We start from the raw sequence: 27036 nt of genomic DNA, 5'->3' as shown, positions 1-27036 counted from the left end.
AATCTAGGCTATAGCAGTACATTTGGGAATGTAATTTCATTAAAAAATAGAAAATTAGAAATTAGAATAAGAAATTATTTAACTATAGAGGAAGAAAATAACACCAATACATATGAGCAGCTGACGCTTTCTGCATAGACATAGATTTTGAAGAACAAACTAAAAATTTTAAATAATGCACTAAGTCTTACTATTTTTTGCTCATAGTAGTACAATAATTAAAGTTTCACATTTCAATGATATCCTTTCATTTTTATTTTTAAAGCAGTTTTAGGCTTCGAAGAGCATGAGCAAACAAAGCAGTTAACAGTTCTTTAAATAAACTAACAGGCACATAAAATATTTACTCAAAAAGTAAAAAAGTACCTAAAAATGCGCCAAGAACCCACAACCGCAGACCATTGAACACTTTACCATGAAAATGTTGCCCTCCTGACAAACTTCCGTTTACGCTACTGCCAACTTCCGTGGTTGCCTTATGTTCTAGAAGAATTTTAACACAGCTATTTGTGTTTCAACGCTTTGACACTTCCGCCTTGAAGCACATGCATACACATACAGTAACACAATTTAGAAAGCAAATATTTGCGAAGCTACATGAGCCGAAGAAATTGGTGGATAGAATCCGAGTCGACTAGGGTTTAGTTAACTAGATTATAAGGAACTCATTTGGACAGCTGTGCTGACCAGTTATGTTACCTGTAACTCTTACATAATAGATCGTAAAACCTTTCTAAGTCGACATTAGCGCTTTGAAGTATCTTAGATTAGTTTAGACGACTAAAGACAATTTCGGCAATGTCAACTGGTTCACCGTGGATGTTTCAAGAAAGTGCTTGCATGTTTCCTTCACTCCCTATTCAATACAACTGTGATAATTTGCGTCCGATAAGAGTTTTTGCCTTGAACTGATAGACATTTATGCCGTCTATTGAACAGTGACCAGTCAGGATCACTACGATTGCAACAAGATGAACCCTGTTAAAGGCAAGTAGTTCAGAAGACTTCCTATGTTCTCCTCTAGGCCAAAGGGAGCTTGCAATCAGCCAGAAGCGCATCTGCGGTCCATTGGTCAAATGCGAGAACGCTAGATGCCAATGGAGATCCAACTCGGTGGCATTCGAATGTGAGTGGACCTTACTCCAAAAACCCAAATTTAAAATAATATTGCGCAGCTTGACTTTGACCCTGAACAACGTATATTAAGTTTGCCACGAAGTTTGTAACACCCAGAAAGATGCGTCGGAGACCCTATAATGTATATATATAAATGATCGGTATGTTGAGCTGAGTCGATTTAGCCATATCCGTCTGTCTGTCTGTCCGTCTGTCTGTATATATACGAGCTAGTCCCTCAGTTTTTAAGACATCGTTTTAAAATTTTGCAAACGTCATTTTCTTCTACCAGAAGCTGTCCGGAATCAAGTTCTTGTATGGAAAACTTTCACATTTGTCAATGTATCTTCACAAAAGTTGGCACAGGTTATTTTCTAAGGCAACAATGCAATCTCCGAAGAAATTGTTCAGATCGGCTTACTATAGCATATAGCTGCCATATAAACCAAACGATCGGAATCAAGGGCTTGTATAGAAAACTTTCGCATTTGACGTGGTATCTTCACGAAATTTTACATGGATTACTGCTTAAGGTAATAATATAATCTCCGAAAAAATTATTCAGATCGGATTACTGTAGCATATAGCTTCCATACAAACTGAACACATAGTTACTAAAAGTAATGCACCTGTGAAGGGTATATTAGCTTCGCTGCAGTGGATTTTTAACAAAATCGCATTTAACTGAAATAGCTTTAGCCTATCTTACCCGCGCTACTGGCTCACTGGGTACGTATGAAACTACTAATTTACTTCAAAATTCAACCTTCAAAATTCTAACCTTCACTTTTCTCTACACGCCCGCGTTACTCTTCCAAGCCATTTGAATTTTTACAGTTATTTAATTAAAACATTCGAAAACACACATAAATTCAAGTGACATCCGCACGTGTGCAAGCGTTTATGCGAGACTTTTGGCAAAGTATCTGCACAACAATGTTAAATATGAAGTACCGCCACACACACACACCCACAAATACACAGGCTGAAAACTTTCATTTTACTACACACTTCACTATACACAAAATATAAATATTTTCATGGCGTGCGCGCATGTGTGTGTGTGTGAGCTAAAAAGCGATAAAATTGCCTGTGCTTGTTTTCGATTATCACTAGCTTTCGGTCTGAGTGTTACTTACTTACACTCACGCCATCCCCTGATACCTACCAGCGGCACATCGCTGCGTATACCCAGAGCGTAAAGTGTTGACATCCTTTTGTCGTCTTACACTGCCACTGTTGTTGCTGTAGTTTATGTTTGCGAAGCCTACGCTCGGTAAATATACACATTGGAGCCTATGGAGTTAGGGACGAATGCTTTTGAAATCCCACATTTTCCCCAGAGCAATATGTGTACACGTTTATATGTGTATGTGTGCAGTATATTCGGCCGCTCGCACCGTTGCCTTGCTTTGTTCGTCGACTTCCCCGGGGAAATTTATCTTAATGTTATTTCAAAACTTTCACTTGTAGAATTATTTCGTCTTTACTTAAACGAAAGTTGACACAACTAAAGACATTACACAACAGATTACGTGTCCGTATGAATAAGCGCAATTTCCAACTCACACATCTGTGTGTGCTGAGTTGCTATGTTTGCGTGTGTGCCGCGTGCATCGTCTGTCGGCAAACGTGGCCTCCGGTTGCGAAAATTTGTTTTAGTACAAAGTAAAGCAAATTGTTATTACGTAGTTCATGTTTGTTTTGATTCTTTTTGTTTTTGTGATATTTCGATTTCGGTTTTTTTGCTGGAAAATGCACTAGGAAATTGGATAGGAGAGTATATCTTGCAACATGCACGGATTCAAGCCAGGGAGGTACCATCAGGAACAAAAGAACTGTTAGTTAAATCGAGTCTAGGGAGAGTTTTCAACACAGTTTATTCATTCTAAGCACATATATGCACCAGTATAAGAAAAATATATTCTCTCAATTTTATTAGGATAATTCATATTATATGCTTTTTATACGCTAGGCGAACTTCGTTTTTCTCTAGCTTTAGTGGTCAAGGAGATATGTATATTAAACTTATTAGAGGGCGGGTCCTGAAAATTGTTCGTCAAGGAACGCGCATACTAAGTTGCATCAAGATATCTCTACTTTACTCAAGTTACAGCAGGATGGACAAACAGTCACCCAGATTTCAACACGTCTCGTCATCTTGATCATTTTATAACTCTATATCTAGGTCGATTAGTTTTAGGCGATACATAGGTTAACAAAACTATTATACTAGGTTGCTCAATAAGTTTTGTCGTTCGATAAGAGAGGAGCTTGCTACTAGCCTCTTTTTTTTTGTTTTGTTGGTACACTCATCAACTTATGTATGTGAAGTTTCATTTCAATTTGTCAATTTATTCATTGTTTACAAGTCATTTAGTGGCGCCGTGTCACAGTATTTTTTTACAATGGAAAAGATTGGATATCGTGCAGTGATAAAATTCCTATTTTTGGAAGGTGTAGCACCAAAAGAAGTTTGCGAACGATTGTTAAAAGTGTATAATGATTGTTCACCTACAATTAGAACATTAGAAAAATGGGTTGTTGAATTTAAGCGTGGTTGTACAAGCCTTGAAGACGTTACACGTGAAGGACGTCCAAAAAACGCATCAACACCAGAAGTCATAGCCAAAATACCGGATACGGTTTTGAAAGACTGCGATTGACTGCGAGAGATTTAGTAGAGGCTCTACACATCTCATTCGGCAGTGTGAGTTATACATATTTCAAGTGAAATTTTGGGTTTTAGAAAGCTGTGCAGTCGCTAACAATGGAAAAAAAAAACACATACGAATGCGACTTTCACAGCAACATTTGGAGCATTTTAAAAAAGATAAATTGAATTTTGTGCGTTGATTGTTCACTATCGATGAGACTTGGGTATATTATCATGCTACTGAATGCAAACAAGAGAGTAAAGAGTGGTGTGAACCTGGTTGTTCGGTTTCGAAACGAGTTCGTGTCCGGAAATCGGCCAAGAAGGTTATGGCATCAGTTTTTTCAGATCAAAACTGGTAAAACAATTAATTCTGAATATTATTGCAACTTTTTGGAACAGTTGAAGGACAAAATCGTGAAAAAAGACCCGGTTTGTAGAAGAAAAAAATACTTTTTCATCAGGACAATGAACCGTGTCATAAGTGCATTTCGACAATAGCTAAAATCCATGAATTAAAGTTCGAATTGTTGGAGCATCGTGGCGCACATGATGGCTTACAGATTTGTCAGTGTCTTCAAGTAGGTTTGTCATTTTATCTACTCATGTTTCAGTTTGGTAAAATCTTTGGAAATTGTAGAAGAATATTAAGCAAATTGACATTCTTCAAAAAATTCACAAATTTATCCAAAAGTAATATAGCCGGAAGTTTAGCCGATATATATATTTATATGGATCCAAGGGCCTTATACCTGTATCTACAGATTGCTGTGCAGTCTAGAATCTGATGCACTATCAGCAGTTAACACATGAAGCTGCAGCGCATAGTGTGAAATGATATTGAGAATATCTTAGGGAAATATTAATTATTACCAATAATACAAATATCTTATAGTTTTACAGTTCACATCATCGCTAAGTTAGCTAAATATTTGTTCTCAATCAATTGGTGAGCAGAATTTTTGCAAAAAGCCACGCATATGTGTGTTGCAAGTGTCCTTCGGCCTTCCATTTCCTAATTTTTCCCACTTTCCATTTGACAAAATTATTGAAATAAGAATCTCCGCACAGAAACCATGCAACATTTTAATGATACCCTTAGCGAGTGAATGCGAAGAGTAAATAATTCATGCAGATTTATTGCCAAGCACTTTAATATTTTAAATATGTCCCAGTAGAGCAAATATTTGCACAACGAAAATTCTCCCAACCAGCTGCATTTTGTACGCTTAATATGATCCAAATACTTACCACCTGAATAGCTTTAACAATAAATCACAAAAAATAGAGACAAAAAAGCATAAACAAACAATATTCATGATTTACATAGATAGGCAAAGCCAGGGCTTAATCAATCATAGGAATCCTTAAGGACCGCCAAGTAAATAGGCAAGGAAATCCGGTTTGCTTAGCGCAACAAAAGCACAACCATTTATTATTAAACAAACACTTATTGTTTATTCTTACCTTTCCGCCGAACTGAAGCTAACATTTCGTTTTTTTTCTTTCTTTTCACGCTCACAATTTCTTTGCAGATAAACTCGGCGAGCAAATAAGCAAATGAACCATAACAATAAATCGCAAGTCCTTTGAGAGAATGCTAACACGATAAAACGGCAGCATAGTGCCATTCTAGTGGTGCGAAAGCGAACGGGAAGAGTGGACAGCGGAGGCAGCTGCGCAAATACAAATAAGAGACGCAAACGTAACGGTAATGCAGCCAAGCGGCAAAAAAGGCGCAGGCAGTGTTGGATGACCGAACAATTCAAAAGTAGAAAAGTGGTGTGGCCGTGTGAAGTGCACAAATATATAAATAAATTGTGAAGTGAGTACACACAGACACACGAACATATACATAAATACATATACATGTGTAAGCATGCAGCGACAGGCTAATCCGCCAGGACCAAGAAAAATTTATCGATAATCGCGGCAAGAACTCCTACATTAGCTACGCAAATGAACTGAAAAGGCCAAAGTGTGCAATGAAAATACCGAAAAACAATAAGTAACAACTACAATAACAACAACGAAAACATGAACTGAACTAAGAACTAAAACAAAAGTAAAACGGAGTGCGCAAGAAAAGCGGACCATCGAATAAAAGTAGTGCAAATACAGCAAGCGACCAGCAACAAAGTATAAACACACAGCAACAACATTTGAACGCACCAACGAACACGAAGGCCATAAAAGTGCCGAAGTGGCAAAGTGGCAGTCAAACTATGAGCAGCGCGCAATAAAACTTGAAGTCAGTTTATTTGTGCGCCTATCGGCGCAATCGACAAGAGGCGCGGGGGTGTGTGTAGAAGTTGAAGTGACGCTTGCAAACTGTCGCACACACACACACGCGAACATTGCTCAAAAGCAAAGTGAGTCAAGCGCACTGAAGTGCCACTGAAAATTCGTAAAACATAAAACAATCGCAAAGCAGGCCGTCTACAAGCGGCGCGCAGGTCTTACGGCCCATTCATTCGGTTCAATAAAACTGTGCAATATAATTTTATACAAATATCTTGTTATTGTTTCAGTTTTTATGGCATATTATTTATGTTCTGTAGATTTGGCATTTTCAAAAAGGAAGTGACACAAATAGACTGTGCAGAAAGAAAATGAACTAAAACAAAATAAAATACATACACACGCACACACATTCAAATAAGTAAAACACAACAAAACGGCATTGTGCCGACGTGAAAAATATTGAAACTGACAGTGGCAGCATGATAGTCATAAGAAAGGCTGACAGCCCTCACAATAATTACTTTCACACCAGCAACAATAACAAAAATAATAATAACAGCGACAACAACAGCAATAGCAGCAGTAGCAAAAGTAACTACAACAACTGTAATTTTAATAAGAATCACAACAACAAATCGCTGTTAACCCCACTGCCGACAGTGCTTGGAATTTGCGGCAGCTATTGTTGCAACAGCAGCCTGGTCTGGCAGTTGGTGGCACACAGTTGGTGAGCAGCAGCGCAGTGCAATGAACTGAGGTGCGGGGGAATTGACGCCGTTTCCGTGTGAATAGACAAGAATTTAGTGCATAAATCCGCAATGCGAATACAGTCAGTCCCACAACAACAACAACAACAACGACAACTATGTCCATTACACAAACACAACTGAGTGAGTGCAATAGTGGCGTCAAGTAGAAAGACGAAGTAAGCCAAAAGAGACACATACATACCAATACATATATACAAATTATTCAAAGGTGCCAAGCAACGTCATAGCAGAGCGTTAGCTGCGCGGCAGCGTCCATTATAAAAAAAAAGTTTGTGAAATTGTAAATCCCGTGAATCGCGTGTATCCCTAGGCGCCACAGCAGCGTCAATAGCAGCAGCAGCAACCACCGCACTTACTAACATACATACATACACAAGCACCGGTAGAGCGACAGACAGCATGCATTCGCGGCAGCCAGACGTGCGCGCGCCAATGTGGCAACAGCTGCTACCAGCTGTCATTTTCTCGCTGCTTAGCATAGGTAAGTGAAAAGTGCATGTTGAATACATTAATAAATACATAATTTGCAGAACTAAGGCGGAATGAAATAAACTTTTAGCGCCAGCGCAACTTGAATGACATTTAAATTACTTGCAGCCTCAAACACCCAACCCCACACACGCACACAAGTGTGGCAAATTGCCAACGTTGTTGCTGAAATGACGACGACGAACTGCGCCTGCTATTTATCTTCTGTTGTAGAAGTGAAAAAAAGTCCATAAATTAGCGCATACTTTCGTAGCGCTCATATATATTTATGTGTGTGCAATGAAGCTGTCAGTTTAGCTAGCTGAAAGAGCACCTGATTTTTTAGACAACTGCTCTTGGTATTGCAACAAACTCACGCGCTGTTCACATTGTATTGTGAACTATGCGCAGCGCCTGTCATTGGCTGGCGAATTAATTAAAATCTGACTGCAAGGGATATCTAAAAATATCTCTTAAAAATGTTATTATAATATGGGTAAACAAAAATTTCAAGGCAAATAAGTTTGTTCAACATACATATTTTCCAATTAGCCAACTAACTGAAAGGTTTTAAAACTTAGTTTTGATATTGACAGCGAGTACCGAAGCGCAATTCACAGCAAGCAGTCGCTTGAATGACTAGTATCAGCTGTACTTCGGAGTAAACTGATGCAGTCACATTTCATTGATAGTCACATACAGTTATAGACGAGAAATTTCAGCTTAAATACAATTAAAGGGATTTAACTACCGTTCAGCGTTATTAATTAACATTGCGAAGCGCTTTAGCAGTCACAAGTATTTATGAACGACACACCTCTCATATTCCTTTGATATTCTTAAAATATCAGCAATAACAGTCAATCACATTTCACGGTCATCCAAATCATTGTTGAATTTTTTCTTGCTTTCGCCCGTGACGGCTTCATTTGAACGTACACTGGGTTCGTCACCATTGGTGCTCATACAGCTTCTACGCAAATTTGCAAAATATTTATGAAGACACTGAATTACGATAACTGCACAAAATCCGGACAAGCTCTTCATGCTTATGTGTGGTATGTAGAGCAATCCAGCTAAGTTAAAAGAACAAAAGGTTAAGTGAAGGCTGAAGTTCGCATAAACACTTATTAGTTAGCAAATAGTTATATTTTATATTTCTTCCAGTTTAAATATTACAGAGCTGCCCGAAACTGGAAATCAATAAAGAGCAAATATTCCAAATAAAAGGATGAACACTTCGGTGACTTTTCTTCCAAAGCCTAACTAGTGGTTCTAAGGATCACTTTGGGCTGACAAAATCAAATTAGTTGCTGTTAATCATAGACGTAATATACCTTATTTATAGCACATTTAATTTCCCATAAGAACTATGAAACAAAATATTAGGTTGTCAAATATCTCCCTTCCGCCTTTTTGTCTTTTGACATCTTTGAAAGATCTTGACATAACCTACAAAACGACACTATGCGTGATTAGTTTGGATATTGCGTTCAATAGCTATAGACGTGTAAACACTAACGCCAAAATTCGCGCTATTTTAAATTTTTCCTGCCGGATACACAAAAAAGTTTGATGTTTGGGTGCCGCATGATTTCACGCAAAATAACCTTCTGGAACGAATCAACGCCTGCGATATGCTACTGAAACGGAACGAGCTCGACCCATTTTTGAAGCGAATGGTGACTGGCGACGAAAAATGGATCACATAAGACAATATCAAGCGAAAACGGTCGTAGTCGAAGGCCGGTGAATCGTCCCAAACAGTGGCCAAGCCGGGTTTGACGGCCAGGAAGGTTTTGCTGTGTGTTTGGTGGGATTGGAAGGGAATCATCCACTATGAGCTGCTCCCATATGGCCAGACGCTTAATTCTACCGTCTACTGCGAACAACTGGACCGCTCGAAGTAAGCGATCGACCAGAAGCGTCCAGAGTTGGCAAGGGTGTAGTGTTCCAGCAGGACAACGCCAGACCACACACTTTGTTGATGACTCGTCAGAAGCTACGGGAGCTCGGATGGGAGGTTTTATCGCATCCACCATATAGCCCGGACATAGCGCCAAGTGATAACCACCTGTTCGTGTCCATGGTGAACGCCCTTGTTGATGTAAAGTTGAGCTCAAAGGGGGCTTTTGAAAAGTGGCTGTCCGAGTTCTTCGCAAATAAAGAGGGGGGCTTCTACGAGGGGGTATTATAAAGTTGCCGTCTAGATGGAAACAGATTATCGAACGAAACGGCGCATATTTGAACTAAATCCGATCACTGTAACACTTTTTATAAAGCATTGAATAAAGAGCAAAAAAAGCGGAAGGGAGATATTTTACAATCTTTTGTGATTTCAAGCAGCGCAAAGCCAGATTTGAATTGTTCCGTTTGAATTAAGACAAAAATAGAAGACTTTATGGTGGTGCACCTTTGCGTTATTCATAATTGGAGATACTTTCTCAGAGGTGTCGAAAAACCTACTACATTTTTCGGAATACTAGGCGAACAAAAAATTTACGTGTTTTTGGACCCACCCTAATAATATACAAACATATATATTTTCTATTGAAATCTGAGAGCTAGCACTGATATTTTTCTAACACAAATTTTAAATATTTTTAAAACTTTTAATCTGTATTTATATAGTACATATTTTAAGCAGACGCAGCATATTTGAAGAAAGAAATTACTTTTCAAAATTGCACTCTATCGAAAAAAAGGGTTTCCACTGCTTTCTCCGTGGATAAAACCTAAAAATATATTTATGAAAAGATATTGTTCGGACAATTACATGTGATCGAAAAGCAAATTAATAATGGACAAAATGACGGCGTTGAAATTTAAACAAATTTTTGGCATGTAGTAGTCTGATTTTCGATAAACTCAAAAAGTTGGAGGGATTGGTGGACTTTATAAAAAATATACAGAAATAATAGTGAACGAATCCGAATACATATATTATATATGATCAGGTGACATATATATATATATATATATGTTCCAGAAAACTATTATAGCTGATTGAGCTGAGTGGGTACCACTTAGAAAGCTCAATCTCAAAACTTATTTTTTTCATAGGCAAATGCATTTTTCCGAAAAGGAAGAAGTCGCACGGTACCAGGACAAAACCCTTGGAATCATAAAAAAAAAATCAGCATTGTCTTCACTTTTGACTCCTACATGCGCGATATTTTGGGTTTCGGCTAGTCCGCCTATTCCATTCAACACTCTGGCGTTTCGATTCGGGATCATATTGGAAACACCACGTTTCATCACCAGTCAAAATATTGTAAAGGAAGTTTTTGTTTTTTTTTTACCTCTTTAATGATGTCCTTCGAATGTTGGATTCTGAGCAATTTTTGGTCGAGAGTCAATTTGTGCGGAACAAACCGTGCACACACCTTTCGCAAGCCCTAATGTTCAGTCAAAATGCGATAAATCGATGTTTTGGAGATATTCAATTCCATTTCCATGAATTTAAATTATGATTTCGGCTAATTTTTGATGAATTCAACCACAGTTTCGATGGAATTTCCCGTGATCACGGATTTTGATTAGCCTACATGTTGGTCGTCATTTATGTCCTCACGAACACTTTGAAAACGTTGAACCATCTCCACTGCACTCTGCTACGGGATAGGCAATCATCGCCATAAGCTTGTTTCATCAAGTGAAACGTTTCAGTAAAAGTTTTACCAATTTTAAAACAAAACTTAATGTTGGCTCTTTGTTCGAAGCTCATTTTCGCACCGATAACACAAACATACTGACACGTAAAACGCAATGACTTCACTTCCAATCAATCAAAGTCATGAAATTCTCACTGAACAATCGATAAAGATAGCAAATGCTAACGCATCAGTCGACATATAGATTGAAAAAGTCCTGTTTACTTTAGAAAACTCCTTGTATTTAAGTTTACAAATTTTAAATCAGACAACTTCTTTATTTTTCGTCAAGTTTAAAATGCCTGAGCTCAAAACAAATAAATAAAAGAATTCAAAATCTGTGAAGAATTAGTTATTGAATTTATTATGCATTTATAGCCTGCCGGTTTGAAAGAAAAACAAAAGTATTTCATTGTTAAGAAAAATGAGTGCAGTTTGTGTGCCCTTTATGGCAATTTAAGCCACTTGCAGCAATAAAATAAATTTTCGCTGACTAATATTAACTTTAAACGACTATTTATAACTGCAATAAATATTGATTTAGTGCGTAAGAAAATGAAGGGATGTCTGAAGTAAAATTTGTTTTATTAGCGCAACAAAGCATATTAAAGTGCATAAATTACGGCAGCGTAAGCCAGGCGCGCATTTGTAGCTACAAATTGGGCAAATATCAAATGTGCACCCAAATGTCTATTTATGATAATTGCCGCAAATAGCAGCGAACGCCGCTTTCAGCTCTACGAACTTCACTTCATCTGCATGTGAGTGTGTGCTGGTATGTGTTGGTAACAATGGCTACACTTCAATTGACTCCAATTTATGCATACCGGAACCGATGTGTGTACACATTGCCAACAATACTGTTACATTTTGCCATGAATGTAGACTCAAATAGACGTATGCGCACATATATGCAGAAATTATTGCTGTCTCCGCTAGGCGCTGGAACAAAAAACACCTAATAGCGCACGGTAATGGACTGTGTGGCACTAATTGCGTTGCTTCGATGGCCTAAACGTTTGCACACACACACACACATACAAATGCATGCAAGCAACATAACGCATAGTGGAAAGTGTATGCCCAAATGCTTGTTTTACAACAAGTGACGCATTGTGAAATGCTAAATTGTGCACATTGTCGAGATTTATTGCGCCGGACAAGCGAAAGCTGAGCTGAGCTAAGCGGAGGGCAGGCGCGTGCTGAGTGCGGTGCATGCAAGTGCTGCTAGCGTCAACAACAAAGATCGGAAAATACAGTGCACACATAACCTTTGTCACGCCAACGTTTTTCACAATACATAGCGTTTTCTTTTCAAACTGTTTTATGGCCTGTGAAGTGTCGCAAACGTGAGTTGGGCGCGTGGGGCGTCAGTGGTAGGGGGGGCGGCGGGTTGGATGGCGAAAAACGGAATGTGACATAAAACTTTTATGAATGTTGTTGCTAAGCCGACCGTTGTGACGCCGTGAACGGTATATTAGAAGTCAGTTTTACTTTTCACATTCATTTAAAAGTCACTCATACGCCCCGTTGGGCCAATATTTCATTTTATTAAAGTGCTGTGCATTTGGCGGCGTGTTTGGCCTAAGTTAGCGGTGAAATTTATTGAAGAAGTTAAAGCACATAGATTGTTTTTTATTTCTTTTAATTAATACTATTAAAATTCATATTTATAGCTAATTAAATTTATATAATACCAGCAAGATTTGCTTAAATTTGAAGAAATGTGATTTTCGGCATGTTTTTCAAACGAAACACTGTTTACTTTTCAAGTAGAAATAATTGACGATAAAATTTTGGTTTTCATAATTTCACTTTATATTTATTTTATATATTACAAAGTAAAAATTGCCGGCACTAAAGGCTTTTGCATAAGTTTCCAGCTGGAAAAAAGCCTTAGATAAGAATAAAGTCTTCAAAGATGCTTAATTAAAGTTCCAGACATAGCAGCTGCACACCGCAGGTGACTACAATAAAGGTCAAAAGCGACTTTATATTAGTATATCTGAAATTAATTACACGAATTTGGTATGGAAATACATTAAAGAACTTACAACTAAAAATGTTAAAGCAGACAGAGCATATGTCTGCATCTAAAAATAAACACAAATATGCTCAGGATATACAGTAAGAAATCCAGCCAAATTTTGCCTTCAACTGAAATATATTTCACTCACAATAAGCTTTAAGATGTAAGCAGCTTTTTATAAAGGGTGAATGCTTGGAAACTTAAAATTGCAAGTAAGCTCAGGCTCAGGTTTAATGCTGCCACTTTTCAACTGTTTTTTTTTTTTTTAATATATGGCATAGCAAAATTATGTCTTGAAATACTAATAAAACAATGAAATCTATAATATATTAATCGAAAATATATCAAAAACTCCTTTTAAAAAGGCCCTTTATAAATATAATAGGTCCTCCTGTACAAAACACATAGTTTCTCTGCCAAAAACATGATTTTCAAAGTAAAATCGTACGCCATGGCGTAGCCTCGGAATGTTTCTGATCGCAACGACAGCAACATATGTATATTGATGGCACAATAGCCCTTATATCGCTGTGCAATCCTCATCTATTTATCTTAATATATATTGATACAACTTTACATAAGCATGCATGTATGTTCAAGTATCCAATTTATTGGGTACCGCCAGCAGCCTGCTGCCTGTGTTGTGTTTTTGAAATATGCTTTATACATATTTCCTTACTCCGCGTGTGCTTTCTGTTGTATTGAGTATTGACTCACCATTATCTGGCTTTTCGGGCTGGCTTTCGAAATTGCATGCAAAATTGATTTATTTGTGTAAACTCGTTTGCTTTTCTACTTCAATTTCATATTCGACTTGCTTTCTTCCGCACTTCCTTTCGTTCTCATTTTTACCGAGCTGCAATAGCTTTGCGAGTTTATATGCGAGCTTTTGCGCCATTTTATGTGCTGCAAGTAATATTTTAAACGGTAAGCGCTTGCAGAAGTACCAGCTTCAAATACAGTTCACCGGTTTGCTTAATTGAAATAAATTGCAGCTAATTGTACGAGCTTAAGCTGAATCGCTGATTTATGTGGCTAAAGCTGTCAACATTGGGATTGAAGTGAAACAATTTACAATATTTCGTTATTTTATTTGTTGGCTGAGGTGTTTTGGTGGTTTAAACTCATATCATTTTGAATTCTTGCACTTTTATATAATTACTTTTCTATATTGAAGGAAACTAAGTGTAAAATTGTTGCATATTTGCCAATCTTTTAACATTTTTTCAGAAAGAGATTCGCAATATTGGTAATAAGTTTTGCTTAGCAAATCACTTTTTATTTTCAAGGTTAAGGGCTTAAGTGGAATTAGAAATTTAATATAATTTTTTTTATATATTTTTTAATTCATGATATGTTTGGTATATTTTCACGAAGTTTCAAAGCAATCGCTATGAAAGTGTAAGCGATGGAACCTTTGGGAGAGCCCCTGTCTTCAATCTTTGATCGTGTTTTTCTCGAAACATCGTTCTCAAAGTCGTCGGTCACGATTTTCCAGAAACTAGTGAAGCGATCTCATTGAATTCTTTTTACAGTTATTCTACGTATAATGACCTTATAAGTCATGAAGTTATATTATTTTCTCTTACAATTACTTTTTTAAAGACAATTAGCGTTAAAAATTTTAACTAAAATTGTGTCAAAATTTATTTTTTGTTTCAAATCTTTCGATTCGTTACAACCTATATTCATCTACTAACCGATGAAATAAGATTTTTGGATTTTAAATAAATCCATCGGCTGTTATGTCGGCCACTGCGGATAATCTTGGGTGGTGCCTTCGGAAACCAGCTGCCTGTGGCTGAATTTTCAAAATTTAAAGAAAAAAGACGCACTATATATTATTCAAATATTGCCCAAAAGTTGTAATAAATTTATTTTTTTATTTTTTTATGTACAAAAAAAAATATTTCGATGACTTACATGTATGCTTTTAAATATCTTAACCGGCAAGTTCTAAGTGAATTTTTGAACATTTTTCTACGTTTACATCTCAAATTATATTATGTCAGTAGCGTACTTTTTTTGCATAATGGAATAGAGCCTACCTAGCATTAAATAAATATTGACCAATATTGTGAATTGCTTAAAAATAATTTCTCTTCTCCTATTTAAGACTTCCGTTTTAGATGTTTTGAGGTCAGATTTTGATGACAATGGGGATGAGAAATAAATTAAAAATTAAATTATTTAGTTTTCATTTTATACACTTTTGAAAGCATTTTAAGGTTAAATTTGGTTTTGTATATGTACTAACGCGCCAGTAAAGAAGAAGAAGAAACATATGTACATTAAAGTGGTATGAATGATTGCATGTGTTTTTATGATTTTGTATATGTTTGTGAACTAGCATGCGAACATCGATACATTTGGTGGCGAAAATGCATATTGAAAAATGTTACTCATACGCACGGTACCCATATATCGTTTCTGAAGAAAAACTCAACTGAACTGAGAAAACAAAAATACGGTGGGAGTTATGCCATTGCAGTAAAGCGCATTTATAATTTAATAGTGGATTTTAATAGAAAATTTAGAAATAGTCCTTTATACATACAGTAAATTCATATATTAGGTTGTCAAAAAAGTCTTGCGGTATTTTCACTAGTTGGCGCTGAAAGCGCGTAGTTCTAGTTTTATTCGTCGCATCGGGTCATGCTATACCTTTTTGGAAAGCTCATTTCACGCGCTAACACGTGTTTGATTGATTGTCGTTTCTTTTAAGTCGTTCGTGAGTTATAGCTTCGCAAACATGGAGCAAAATAAAGAGAAAATACGGCATATTTTGCAGTACTATTACGATAAAGGCAAAAATGCATCTCAAGCCCCCAATAAAATTTGGGCAGTTTATGGACCCGATACAGTTTCCATTTCCACCGCGCAACGATGGTTTCAACGTTTTCGTTCTGGTGTAGAGGTGGTCGAAGATGCGCCACGCTCCGGAAGGCCTGTCGTCGAAAATTGCGATAAAATCGCATCGGTCAAGAGCTGGGCATGAGTCATCAAAAATTCATTTCAATTTCAATAAAAAAAAAAAAATTCAATAAAAATACCGCAAGACTTTTTTGACAACCCATTATGTGACCTGGTCTACGAAAAGGGAGCTAACGTGCGAAAACTAGTTTTCTGGGAAAAGCTGTTAAAAATAATCGTCAGTTTCTCGTTATCTCATTAATTGTTCTCCTTTTTTTTGACACCTAAGCCCCCTTTCCGTAGACCAGGTCACATATAGTATAAATAGCTTGAAAAATATTTCGTTTGAGCTTATTGGAAAAATTATGTATTATGCTACCAATGGCTTCTAGGGAGTAATTACCTTTGAAAACTCTTTTAGAATCATGTAGTCTTTTAGAACCATTTTACGAAAAAATTTTTAAATTGTTAGGTTCATCTCCCCTAGTCGACTAACTCCTACCAAACTATATCGAATGCATAAAAATCTGCGCAAGAGCTCATGCCACAAATAAGTTTTACAGAATTAAGATACTTTCGTATGTTATCACACGTTTATGCTTGGAAGCATCATAAAGCACTTCTATTTGCTAAGTGATTACGTTAATATATTATAACAGAATACATACAATGAACGCAGAATACCAGCAGGAGATGCTGAAACTCCCTAGAAATGTATATGGCAGAACTCGCCGATAGAAAAACAAAACAAAACAAAAAACGATGAAATGGAGACAAAATCAGCGAATTTATTTTCATACAAAATATTACCATTTTTATACACATAATGAATGCGCATTCATAAAGTGCCACAAAACGTAAACAAGCAGCAGTTGGGGCAGCAGCAAGAGCAAGTTAGCGCTACTTACTTTTGGATGTACATTGTATATTTATTTATCTGTGTGTATTTTTGGAAAAAGAGTGTAGAATAAACGTGAAACGATGGAAAAAAGCAAACAAGCGCAAAATAACAATGACAGCAAATGTATATTTATCCAGTCAATGGAAAGCAAACAACAACAATTTGATATATAACACAAAAAGCATAATGTCCAATAGCTAACTAGCAGGAAAACAATACAAATGTTGAAAATCTACGAAAAATATCGAGAATTTGTTGATACGAAGGCAGCATGTGTGTGCGCATGTATATGTGTGTAAAGTCTTGAGGATACACAGAGTTGTAAAAATTGAATGGAGAAAGTCTGTATAAAATGGTGATTCTGTTTTTATTACCATAATTTATACGCGCTGCCAAAGTAGTATGTACACAAAAATAAAATACAATATAAAGCAGTAACAACAACAACAACAACCAGCTAGTATGGCAACCAAATAGCTGCTGCCATTGCAATTGTGGCATCACTGTGCACACAATGGCGCGCACATTACGGTTTTCAGGCGCGGTATGGGCGACTCGGGCGGCGTAACCCGTAATGTGCACTTTAAGAGCACTTATGTGCAAGCAACTGTGGAGATTTCGCTTTTACGGCCAGCTTGTGTATGCGCGCGCGGTTCCTAAGGATGCCACTAAAATTTGTTGAGTGAAAAATTATTTGAGCGATTTAAAGTCGATCTTTTATTTACTTTTATTAGGTAATAATTGTGTTGGTTGGAAATTCAAAAGATTTTTGTGCGCGTGATAATGGCAAATTCAAACTTTAGTTTTTAAAAATGTATTAAATACATTTTATGCATTTTTTTTAGCCTTGTTGCCAAAAAATAACTGCATCATTTGCTTTTAAGATATATGTATATACAGATGTAGAGAGATGCTGTTGTGAGTAGGTGTCGGGACGTATCAGTGAATGCAACATAAACATCGAATATTTTTTTCTTGCTATTTTGAAAAATCGACAGTTATACACGTCTGCATAGGATAAATATACCCAAACGGATTAACATAATCGAAACATTTTAGAACACCTACTAAAAGAGAGTTTCACAATTGAAATAAATTTTTTTTTCATTGAGTTATAAAATGAATAGAAAGAAATAAGTTTTGATATATAGGGTAGTCGAAAAAGTCTTTTCGTATTTCTAATTACACTTCAACATATAGTTTTTATATTTATAATAACCAAATATATACCATTTTTTTGGGAGTATAAAACTTTTCTGGTTTCTCCGCGAAAAACTGCAACAAGTAATTTTCACAGGGTTATCTTGAAGCCTACTTTAGTCCATTAAGGGAGTTCTGCATTGACCGAAACAAATGGTAGACCGATGGTGCAAGCTCAGGGTTATATGGGGGATGTAGCAAAACTTCCCAGCCAAGTTCGCTCAGTTCTTGCCGATTCATCAAAGATATGTGTGGCCTGGCGTTGACCTTATAGGACATGAAGTCCTTTCTGTTGATCAGTTCTGGCCATTGTTTTCAATTGCTCGCTTCACTCTCATCAGTTGTTGACAGTAAAATGTAGAATCAATCGTTTGACCACGCTGGAAACGCTCATAGTGGCTGATTCCTTTCCAATCCCACCAAACACTCAGCGTAACCTTTCGAGGCGTCAATCCTGGCTTGTCGTATTTGATCCACTTTTCGTCTCCTGTTACCATTCGCTTCAGAAATGGCTCGATTTCACTTCGTTTCAGCAGAGAATCGCAGTTGTTAATACGGTCCATTAAATTTTTCACAGACAATTCATATGGTAACCAAACATTGAGCTTCCTTTTGTAGCCAGTCTTTTTTAAACGGTTCACAACCATTTGATGATGAATGTTAAGTTCCTTGGCGATATCATGACTGCTTCTGTGACGGTGCTGATCAATATTTTCCATAATTTCATCGACTTTTTCAACGATAGGTCGACCAGAGCGCGATGCATTTTAGTACGAAATTTCCAGAACGGAAACGAGCGAACCACTATTGCGCTACACGAACTGATACAGCATCGTTTCTGTAAACTTCTTCTAGCAAATTTCTTCATTATTTTCACTTATTTTTGAACAGCATCTTTTTTTCAACTTTCACGAATTTAATTTTTGATTAAACGGGTTAAATGAAGCTCAAAATCTCACCATTCCAACAGTATATGGTTGTGTTGCTAGCACTGGAGATATACGAATTCAACGACATGAAATTGACAAAATATAAAAAGACTACAAATATGTGAGAATGCTAAGCGGAAAAAACCTAAAAAGTAAAATTCAGTTGTAAAGAAGCCATAAACATCACAAAAACTGGAGATTCTTTTCAAGAATTTGATTATGTTCATTTGTATTGCAGCTGTATGCCATAGTAATCCAATATTGCTGGTCCAGAAAAATTTGCCGCTACTTGAGAACAAAAGGACATATACAAAATTTCAGTTCGATATCTCAAAACTTAGAGGCTAACTCACGTAAATACAGAAATACGGACAGACAAATGCACATAGTTAAATCGATTCAGCTCCTCTGATCATTTATATGCATATGTATATATATGTATGTAGGCAATATACATATTTTACTTCATTTTCCAATAACTTAGAGCATACAGTCTATAAAGTGACCCCAACATGAATTTTCAGTATCAGCGAGCATTTAAACATTTGTAAAATAATGAAAAATTTGTAGTTGGCAAAATTTGTACGCTCAGGTAAGCGCGCCAGATTGAGTGCAAAAGTGACGCAAAAAAATTGCTCACCCATTGCAGAAAATGAAAAACTGTACGCCATTTCGTCGTGACAAAGAGCGCGTTTTGCACGCTAATGCCCCACACGAGAAGCCGCAGTTCGCGCGCTGGCTGTGAATAATAGCGTCTGACAGTTTTTATGCGCGGCAGCAAACCAGCATAGAAATAATAAAACACGAATAATGCAAATTTGGCTAAAGAAATATTACAAACGCGGTGCGCTAACCAAAAAAAGAAAAAACAAAAGGAAAAAAGAAACAAAAAAAAAATGAAATAAACCGCAGCAAAAGTAAAATTTTGCAAGCGGAAGTTGTGCGCAATGGATTTGGTATTTCAGCGCGCTTCCAAGGCAAATAAGCAGCCATAACAGTAAGATCGGTGATTTGTATGCATATGCAACAAAATAGTGTGGCGCAAAAGCGACGAAGAATAAAATAAAAATTCGCACAGAAATGCATTTGCAGCGCCATAATATATAGCCTGTGACTGTGCAACCAACAGCGGGGCAAGACAAAAGTGAATATTTGTCGCTTCTCCACCACCCAGCCGCACAAGCGCGATAAGCATGCATTTACAAACGATATGAGGTTGACAGCTCTTATCCTATCCTATACGGGGGTACAGCACCGCCACGCCATCATCCATCGCTTTGTGTGTATGAGTGCGCCATCGTGCAGGTGTACATATTTACAAACAAGCGTTCCAGCGATTTCGCATCCGCTACCCACTTTGTGCAATGCGATCGATCATTTGTTGAATAGTTGTACTTTTGACTTATCGCACTATTGGTTGATGCCACGTCGCGCTGAGTGCCACATCGTTTATTGAATTGAAATGTCATTTGCAGCAATGCACCGTTATACATGCCCCACTCACAATCGCTGCAATTGAAATGTCCGAAAAATCCATTTAAATTCCCTTTTGCTCTCATTTCACCATTTCGCACATAGCACTTCAACTTGGCTGGAAAGCCATTTACTGCTTGTGAAAGAAATTTCAATTTTCACTTTCTCGCCAAGCACACAATTGCACAATAAACACTTGAAGCAAACAAATATTTTTTAACCAAACACTTGTTCAATGTACTTGAGCGGCGCTGGTGTTTGCCTGCACAAAGTTGTGTTTTCTATGAAAAACACACACATACACAGGTACATACATATAAGCCGTATGAGCGTCGAAATATCAGTGAAGGGCTTGTGGTTATACTTGAGGTTGTGTCAAGTGAGCGGCTCCGAATTGTATTCCTTTTCAGAATTTTAATTTTGATGACTATAGCCTTATATCGCCTTGTCATAGCATAAAATTCATCCGTAGCCGGTCTCGCAAAAGAACAACAATCACAGCACCTTAAGTAACAGAGTCTACTAATCTAATACTTCATCATTTTAGGTATTTATGGTTTATCTGCAGAAAAGAAACTAATAATGCTTTTTTCCGTAAAAAATATTATTAATCTGGAAAGCGAAAGTTTCAGTTGCCACAATCTTATTAAACTCCTTAAGGAGTCTCAACTACTTAGAGTAACATTGAAATAATTGTTGTCCCTACTACCCAATTAGGTTTAAATGGAAACATTAAGAGCCGCAGAAGGTATTTCTCCTGAACCGCCTAAAGACTAAGCATACGTAGTTGTAACTCTCCGCTTCATGTTTCAACAACCCTGCACTCTGCCGATTTCACCTTACTATGTCGTTGTCGGTGAGGTTTCAGCAGTTAGTATCCTGAGATAGTTGCTACCATAATACAATTTTGTGATTTGTGAACAACCGTAGTAATCGAAATACTGCTGCCGTTTAGGCAAGTGTTGCTGATTGTTTTAAGACACTTTTATCTGAGTGACGCGGTAAATATTATATATAAAACTCTCGATTCGGATGGGAAGAAAATCAAAAAATTATTCATGAGCAACCATAACATTCACCTATATTGATAGTTTGACGTGGCATTTAGTGGAATCAGCGGTCGGTACTTCTTTCGAAATGAAACTGGTGACACAGTTACTGTCAATGGACAGCTTTGTAAATCGATTTTAACCAGCTTTTTATGGTCGCAATTGGAAGAAGTTGATCTTGACAACATCTGGTTCGAACAAGACGGGGCTACGTGCCACACAGCATGTGCAACAAACGAATCATTGCGAGAAAAGTTCGGATATTCCATTTTTTAAATAAATTGTGACATTGAATGGAATTCAAAAAGTTGTTAGACTACTTATATGGATATTTGAAGTCATTGGTCTTCAGCAGTAAACCAGACTCTCTTCAAGCTTTAGAAGTCAATATTGCGCATGCTGTTCATGAATTCATTACAAACGACTTGATTTAGTGGAAAGAGTACACGATTTTTTTTTTTATAGTAGGGGAAGCATCGAAAGCCGGATTGCAGAGCTTTAATCCGCTAAACCTAGCCCACTCCCAATTCAAGACTCTCCCACGGGACCAACGATTAAGTATTACTTCATGGGAGGGACAGGACATTTACACAAGTCTCCTCTATTTTGCGGAGTGACAGACGGTTAATTTGTTCAAAAAGTCTCAGTTTTGTCATTACGGATGCTGACGCTTCGCTGACAGCTCTCCAATTATCAGTCGACTGACACATGAGTGTCGTTAAATTATCGACCGAAAACTACCACCGATTGTGGGTTTTATTTTTTCCCTTGTATTAGAAAATCGAGGGCAATAAAATAATACATGTTCAGAGTCTTCTATATGCTCTGTACATGTCGGACAGTTCGGACTAATGTCATTGTGGAATCTGAAAAGGTAGCTTCTAAAGCACCCATGTCCTCTAAGTATTTGGGTCAGATGAAAGTCTAGGTCCCCATGTCGTCTGTCTATCCACGTGTGGATGTCCGGTATAAGTCGGTGGGTCCAACGCCCTTTGGATGAGGAATTCCACCGCTCCTGCCACATTTTAATGCTCTTGTTCCTCTCCTCTGTCTTTGCCGATACTGTTTTAGGCGCTGAGAGGTGATATCAACGCTCGAGTTCATCTCACTGGATGTCAATGGGCGGCATGCTGGCTAATACCTCAGCAGCGTCGGTTGATGTAGTCCGGAAAGCACTTATTACTCGAATTGCAGAAAGCCTATGCACCGCACTTATTTCTTTAGCATACGCTTTTATATTCATTGCCTGTATCCATACTGGTGCTGCGTACAGTATTACGGAACTCAATGCTTTCGCTATTAAGAATCGCCGGCTGGAAAGCACACAGCCTGTATTGGTCATCATTCTCGATAGAGCATTGTAAATTTTGTTTGCTTTACTGGAGGAATACTCCAGGTGTTCTTTAAATTTTAATTTAGAATCTAATATTACTCCCAGATACTTCAGCTGCGGCTGCGAAGTAATCTCGCACTCCCCTATGGTGAGCTCTATTTGTTCTTACACCTTCCTGGTGCTTATGTATGAGCAAAACTTCAGTTTTTTGTTCCGCCAGTTCCAGACTCACAGAAGAGAACCAATGGCGTAGATCATTTAAGCACTCATTGCATTTGTTTCTTAGTTTAGCTAATTGTTTGGCCACTGCTACTACCATGAGATCGTCCGCATATGCTATTAGTTTCACGTCTGTTGGTTGCTGTCCTTTTAGCACCCCGTCATACATGAGGTTCCATAATAGTGGGCCAAGCACTGACCCTTGGGGTACTGCACTCGAGATAGAGTAACTCTTGGTATGTACCTTCGTCTGTATCAAAAAAAAGCCTAATGTTTTTAAAATAGCTCAATATAATGTTTATGAGGTATTCAGGGGCGCGTATTTCATACAGGGCTTTGATTATGTGTGCCCATTTTGCCGTGTTGAACGCATTCTTGACATCCAGGGTAATTAGCGCGCAGTACTTTTTTGTGCCACCTTTCCACGAAAATTTGATCCATAGAATTCGTTCATGCAAAAGAAGTCGTTCAGGCCATTTTTATGATGTTGTATTCAGAACTTAATTGTATTGATTGTATTTTACAAAAAACAAAAAAACATTTGAATTTCCTTAACTATTCGTTTTTTATTAAAAAAAAAAAATAAAATAAAATCTTGCCACTCTTATTAGAAAACGCTATAAATACTGCACCAATCTTGACCTAACCTTTTAATGCCACCTTACAGACCTTTATTCCACAAAGATGCTTTTGACGTAATTCCACAGGATTAATGAACGTTTCGAGTGCACCGCTTGCGTGCCGTATCAATTCACTTACATAAAAAGAAAAGTGTTTTTGTGCAGTTTATCCATCTTAAAACTCTTTCTGAATATGACAATTATTCTTTTCTTGCTGGCTATCAGTTACTCGTCTATTGTTAAACGCTTTTGTTGTGCTGATTGTCTACGCTGCATTCACAAACTGTCATTTATTACAACTAGAACTTTTTGACATTTACACTGAATGAACCGCACACAGGTCGCCATGGTTTAAGCGCTTCAACGCTGTCCGCCTTTCATCTTCGCCAGCGTTTGCGTCAGATGAGCGTTGCCATATCCACGCCATACAGCTTTGCGTGCACTCTAAATGATGGTGCACAGCTTTATGGCACCTGTCCGCACTAAGTCATATTTTACATAACAAATACACACGTACATATATACATATGTCTGTGTATATTGTATACCGCTTAATATTTCTCTTTTATATCTAATTCTCTATTTATTAAGTAGTGATAATACCAAACAAACGTTCTTAGACTACTCAGTGTGATAAATGGTTCTTTGTATGGCTTTTTTGTTGTCTTGTCAATGTATTTGTTGTCAATAGCTACGTTTTTCTATCAATTCAAATCGATTCCCTCAACTAAAACAACTCAGTTTAGTGGTTGCGTGTACGTGCAACATAGGCAACCGTTATCTGCGAGGCAATATACATACATATAGCCAGTTATTTATTACATTGATAGGTGTGACAGGTGTTTTGCGTGTATTTGTGTATCTTTCAAGAGCAGCATCACAGCATTGGAAACAAGTTCATCTATAACGATACTTCATGGTGTGTCGAAGAAATATGCCAGATAAGCATATGATTTTGAGTTATTGCTTCAGAATATGGTATTTCTATGTGACTTTTCATATACCATCTCATTCACAACTATATTTCATATGATAAATGAGCGATTATTAGTTAGTTCTGAAAATATCTTGCTTGATATTCAACTAGTCGATGATTGCACAACATTTTTTAGAGACACTTGTGATGTTATCAAATAATTAACAGAGCTTGCACTAAGTAATATATTAATATTTACTATTAGAAATAACAACCCAAAAAACAAAAAAATATATAGCATCTCTAATTTACACTTTAGTATCCTTAAATTTATTAATACAGTATGTTGAACGTTAGAAGATCTCTGCTAATCGACGATGGACTTAAGTAAAACAAGAAGAAACGTTAACTTCGGCTGCACCGAAGCAAATATACCCTTCACAGGTGCATTTATTTTAGTAACTATGTGTTCAGTTTGTATGGCAGCTATATGCTATAGTAATCCGATCTGAACAATTTTTTCGGAGATTATATTATTACCTTAAGCAGTGAAGATCCATGTCAAATTACATGAAGATATTCCGATCGTTCGGTTTGTATGGCGCTATAATAGTGGTCCAATGCCAGTTCCGACAAATTAAATTCTTCAAGAGAAAATGGCGTTTGCAAAATTTCAAAACGATATCTTAAAAACTGAGGGACTAGTTCGTATATATACAGACAAACAGACAGACATGGCTAAATCGACTCAGCTCAACATAATGATCATTTATATATATACTTTATAGTGTCTCCGACGCTTCCTTCTGGGTGTTACAAACTTTGTGGCAAACTTAATATACCCTGTTCAGGGTATAAATATATTCTATGTGTGTTACTATGCACTGTGCCCTAAATATTAGCATTCTATCGGAACACAGTTTATGGTTAAAATCAAATATGGGCAAAGAATCAAATATAAACATGTGGAACACATAGTTAAGGAATGAAATAGGGGCATGTGAAACACAGCTCCACAGAATTAACGGTGCTATTAAGTTTGGTAGTTCTCAAGAGTATAATCAAGTAATCTGTCGTAAAATGATTTCAGTCTATAACCTAGGGAATATAGTCGAAAAAGTCTTTTCGTATTTTGTCAGTAGATTTTTGTATAAAAAGGGAAGAATGACACGCAAGCCACTAATGAAATTTATGACGTCTACGGAGACGATGCTGTATTAGTACGTGAAGCACAACAATGGCTCGCTCGTTCTGGAAATTTCGATGTGAAAGATGCACCTCGCTCTGGTCGACCTATCGTTAAAAAAGTCGATGAAATTATGGAAAAGATTGACACAGATCGTTACATATGCAGTCATGACATGGCTAAGGAAATTAACATTCACCATCAGATGATTTTGAACCATTTAAGAGAGGCTGGCTGTGAAAAATTTAATGGACGGAATTAACATCTGCGCTTCTTTGCTGGAATGAAGTGAAATCGAACCATTTCGGATGCGAATGGTAACAGGAGACGAAAAATGGATCAAATACGACAATAATGTGCGAAAAAGATCATAGTTCAAGCGTGGTGAAACTCAAAAAATGTTCGCGAAGCCAGGATTGACGCCTCGAAAGCTTATGCTGAGTGTTTGGTGGGATTGGAAAGCAATCATCCACTATGAGTAGCTCCAGCGTGATCGTCTACATTTTACTGTCAACAACTGATGAGAGTAAAGCAAGTAATCGAAAAAACGGCTAGAACTTATCACTCATCAGGACAACGCCAACCTCACATATCTTTGATGAATCAGCAAGAACTGAGAGAACTTGGCTGGGAAGTTTGGCTACATCCCCCATATAACCCTGATCTTGTACCATCGGATTACCATTTGTTTCGGTCAATGTAGAACTCTCTTAATAGAGTAAAGTTGGCTTCAAGAGAAGCCTGTGAAAAGTACTTCTTGCAGTTTTTCGCTCAGAAATCAGAAAAGTTTTACACTGATGGAGTAATGTCTGTAGGGAAAAAACTCGGTTCATTAAAGCTTATTATAAATATAAAGAAATTGTTTTGTTAGAAATACGAACAGACTTTTTCGACAACCCATTTTTTATTTCATTACGTTGAAAATTTTTTCATAAAATATTATTCATTTTTATTTGCTAAGGTTGGAAAACTTAACGGTGATTTACCTTTGTCCCTCTCCTATTTTAAATTTTTAAGAACTAATCAATACTGATTTTAGCGCTCTATAATTCCAGTTAGTACCAATTTTTCTGTTTTTCTGCCGCTTTTAGTTTCCCACGTGAAATTTTTGCCTGAAAATATAACTATTTTGTAGTTTTTTTTTTAATTTTGTCGCAGACTATCTCCGAAAAACGTGCGCCCCTTCGTTAATTTCATTTGCGCCCTTCGTTAGCATTTCACATTTCACATTCAGAATTCATTTTTCATTTCAAATTATTACAACTCTTCAACGAAATTTCGGCAACTGGAACAACGGCACACACATGCAAACAACCAATTTGACAACAACAAAAAAAAGTTGACAACTGTGCAACCGCACA

The 27036-nt window shown here is 37.1% G+C and overlaps 1 protein-coding gene across 4 annotated transcripts in view; it reads left to right on the top strand.

Moving 5' to 3' along the window:
* The window catches only part of LOC126768063 (zwei Ig domain protein zig-8), a 202916-nt gene that overhangs the window by 89996 nt on the left and 85884 nt on the right, over nt 1–27036 (top strand). For 3 of the 4 annotated variants that reach the window (XM_050485976.1, XM_050485951.1, XM_050485966.1), the window contains exon 2: nt 5308–7267. In XM_050485976.1, the coding sequence (XP_050341933.1) occupies nt 7186–7267 (82 nt within the window). In that variant the 5' untranslated portion in view covers nt 5308–7185. The remainder of the gene's footprint in view (nt 1–5307; nt 7268–27036) is intronic. The other variant, XM_050485957.1, reaches the window with a different exon arrangement.

The sequence above is a fragment of the Bactrocera neohumeralis genome, chromosome 2 (assembly GCF_024586455.1).
Source record: "Bactrocera neohumeralis isolate Rockhampton chromosome 2, APGP_CSIRO_Bneo_wtdbg2-racon-allhic-juicebox.fasta_v2, whole genome shotgun sequence".
Taxonomy (NCBI): Eukaryota; Metazoa; Arthropoda; class Insecta; order Diptera; family Tephritidae; genus Bactrocera; species Bactrocera neohumeralis.
Note: the sequence above shows the minus strand (reverse complement) of the source record. Positions and strands in the feature narration are given on the sequence as shown.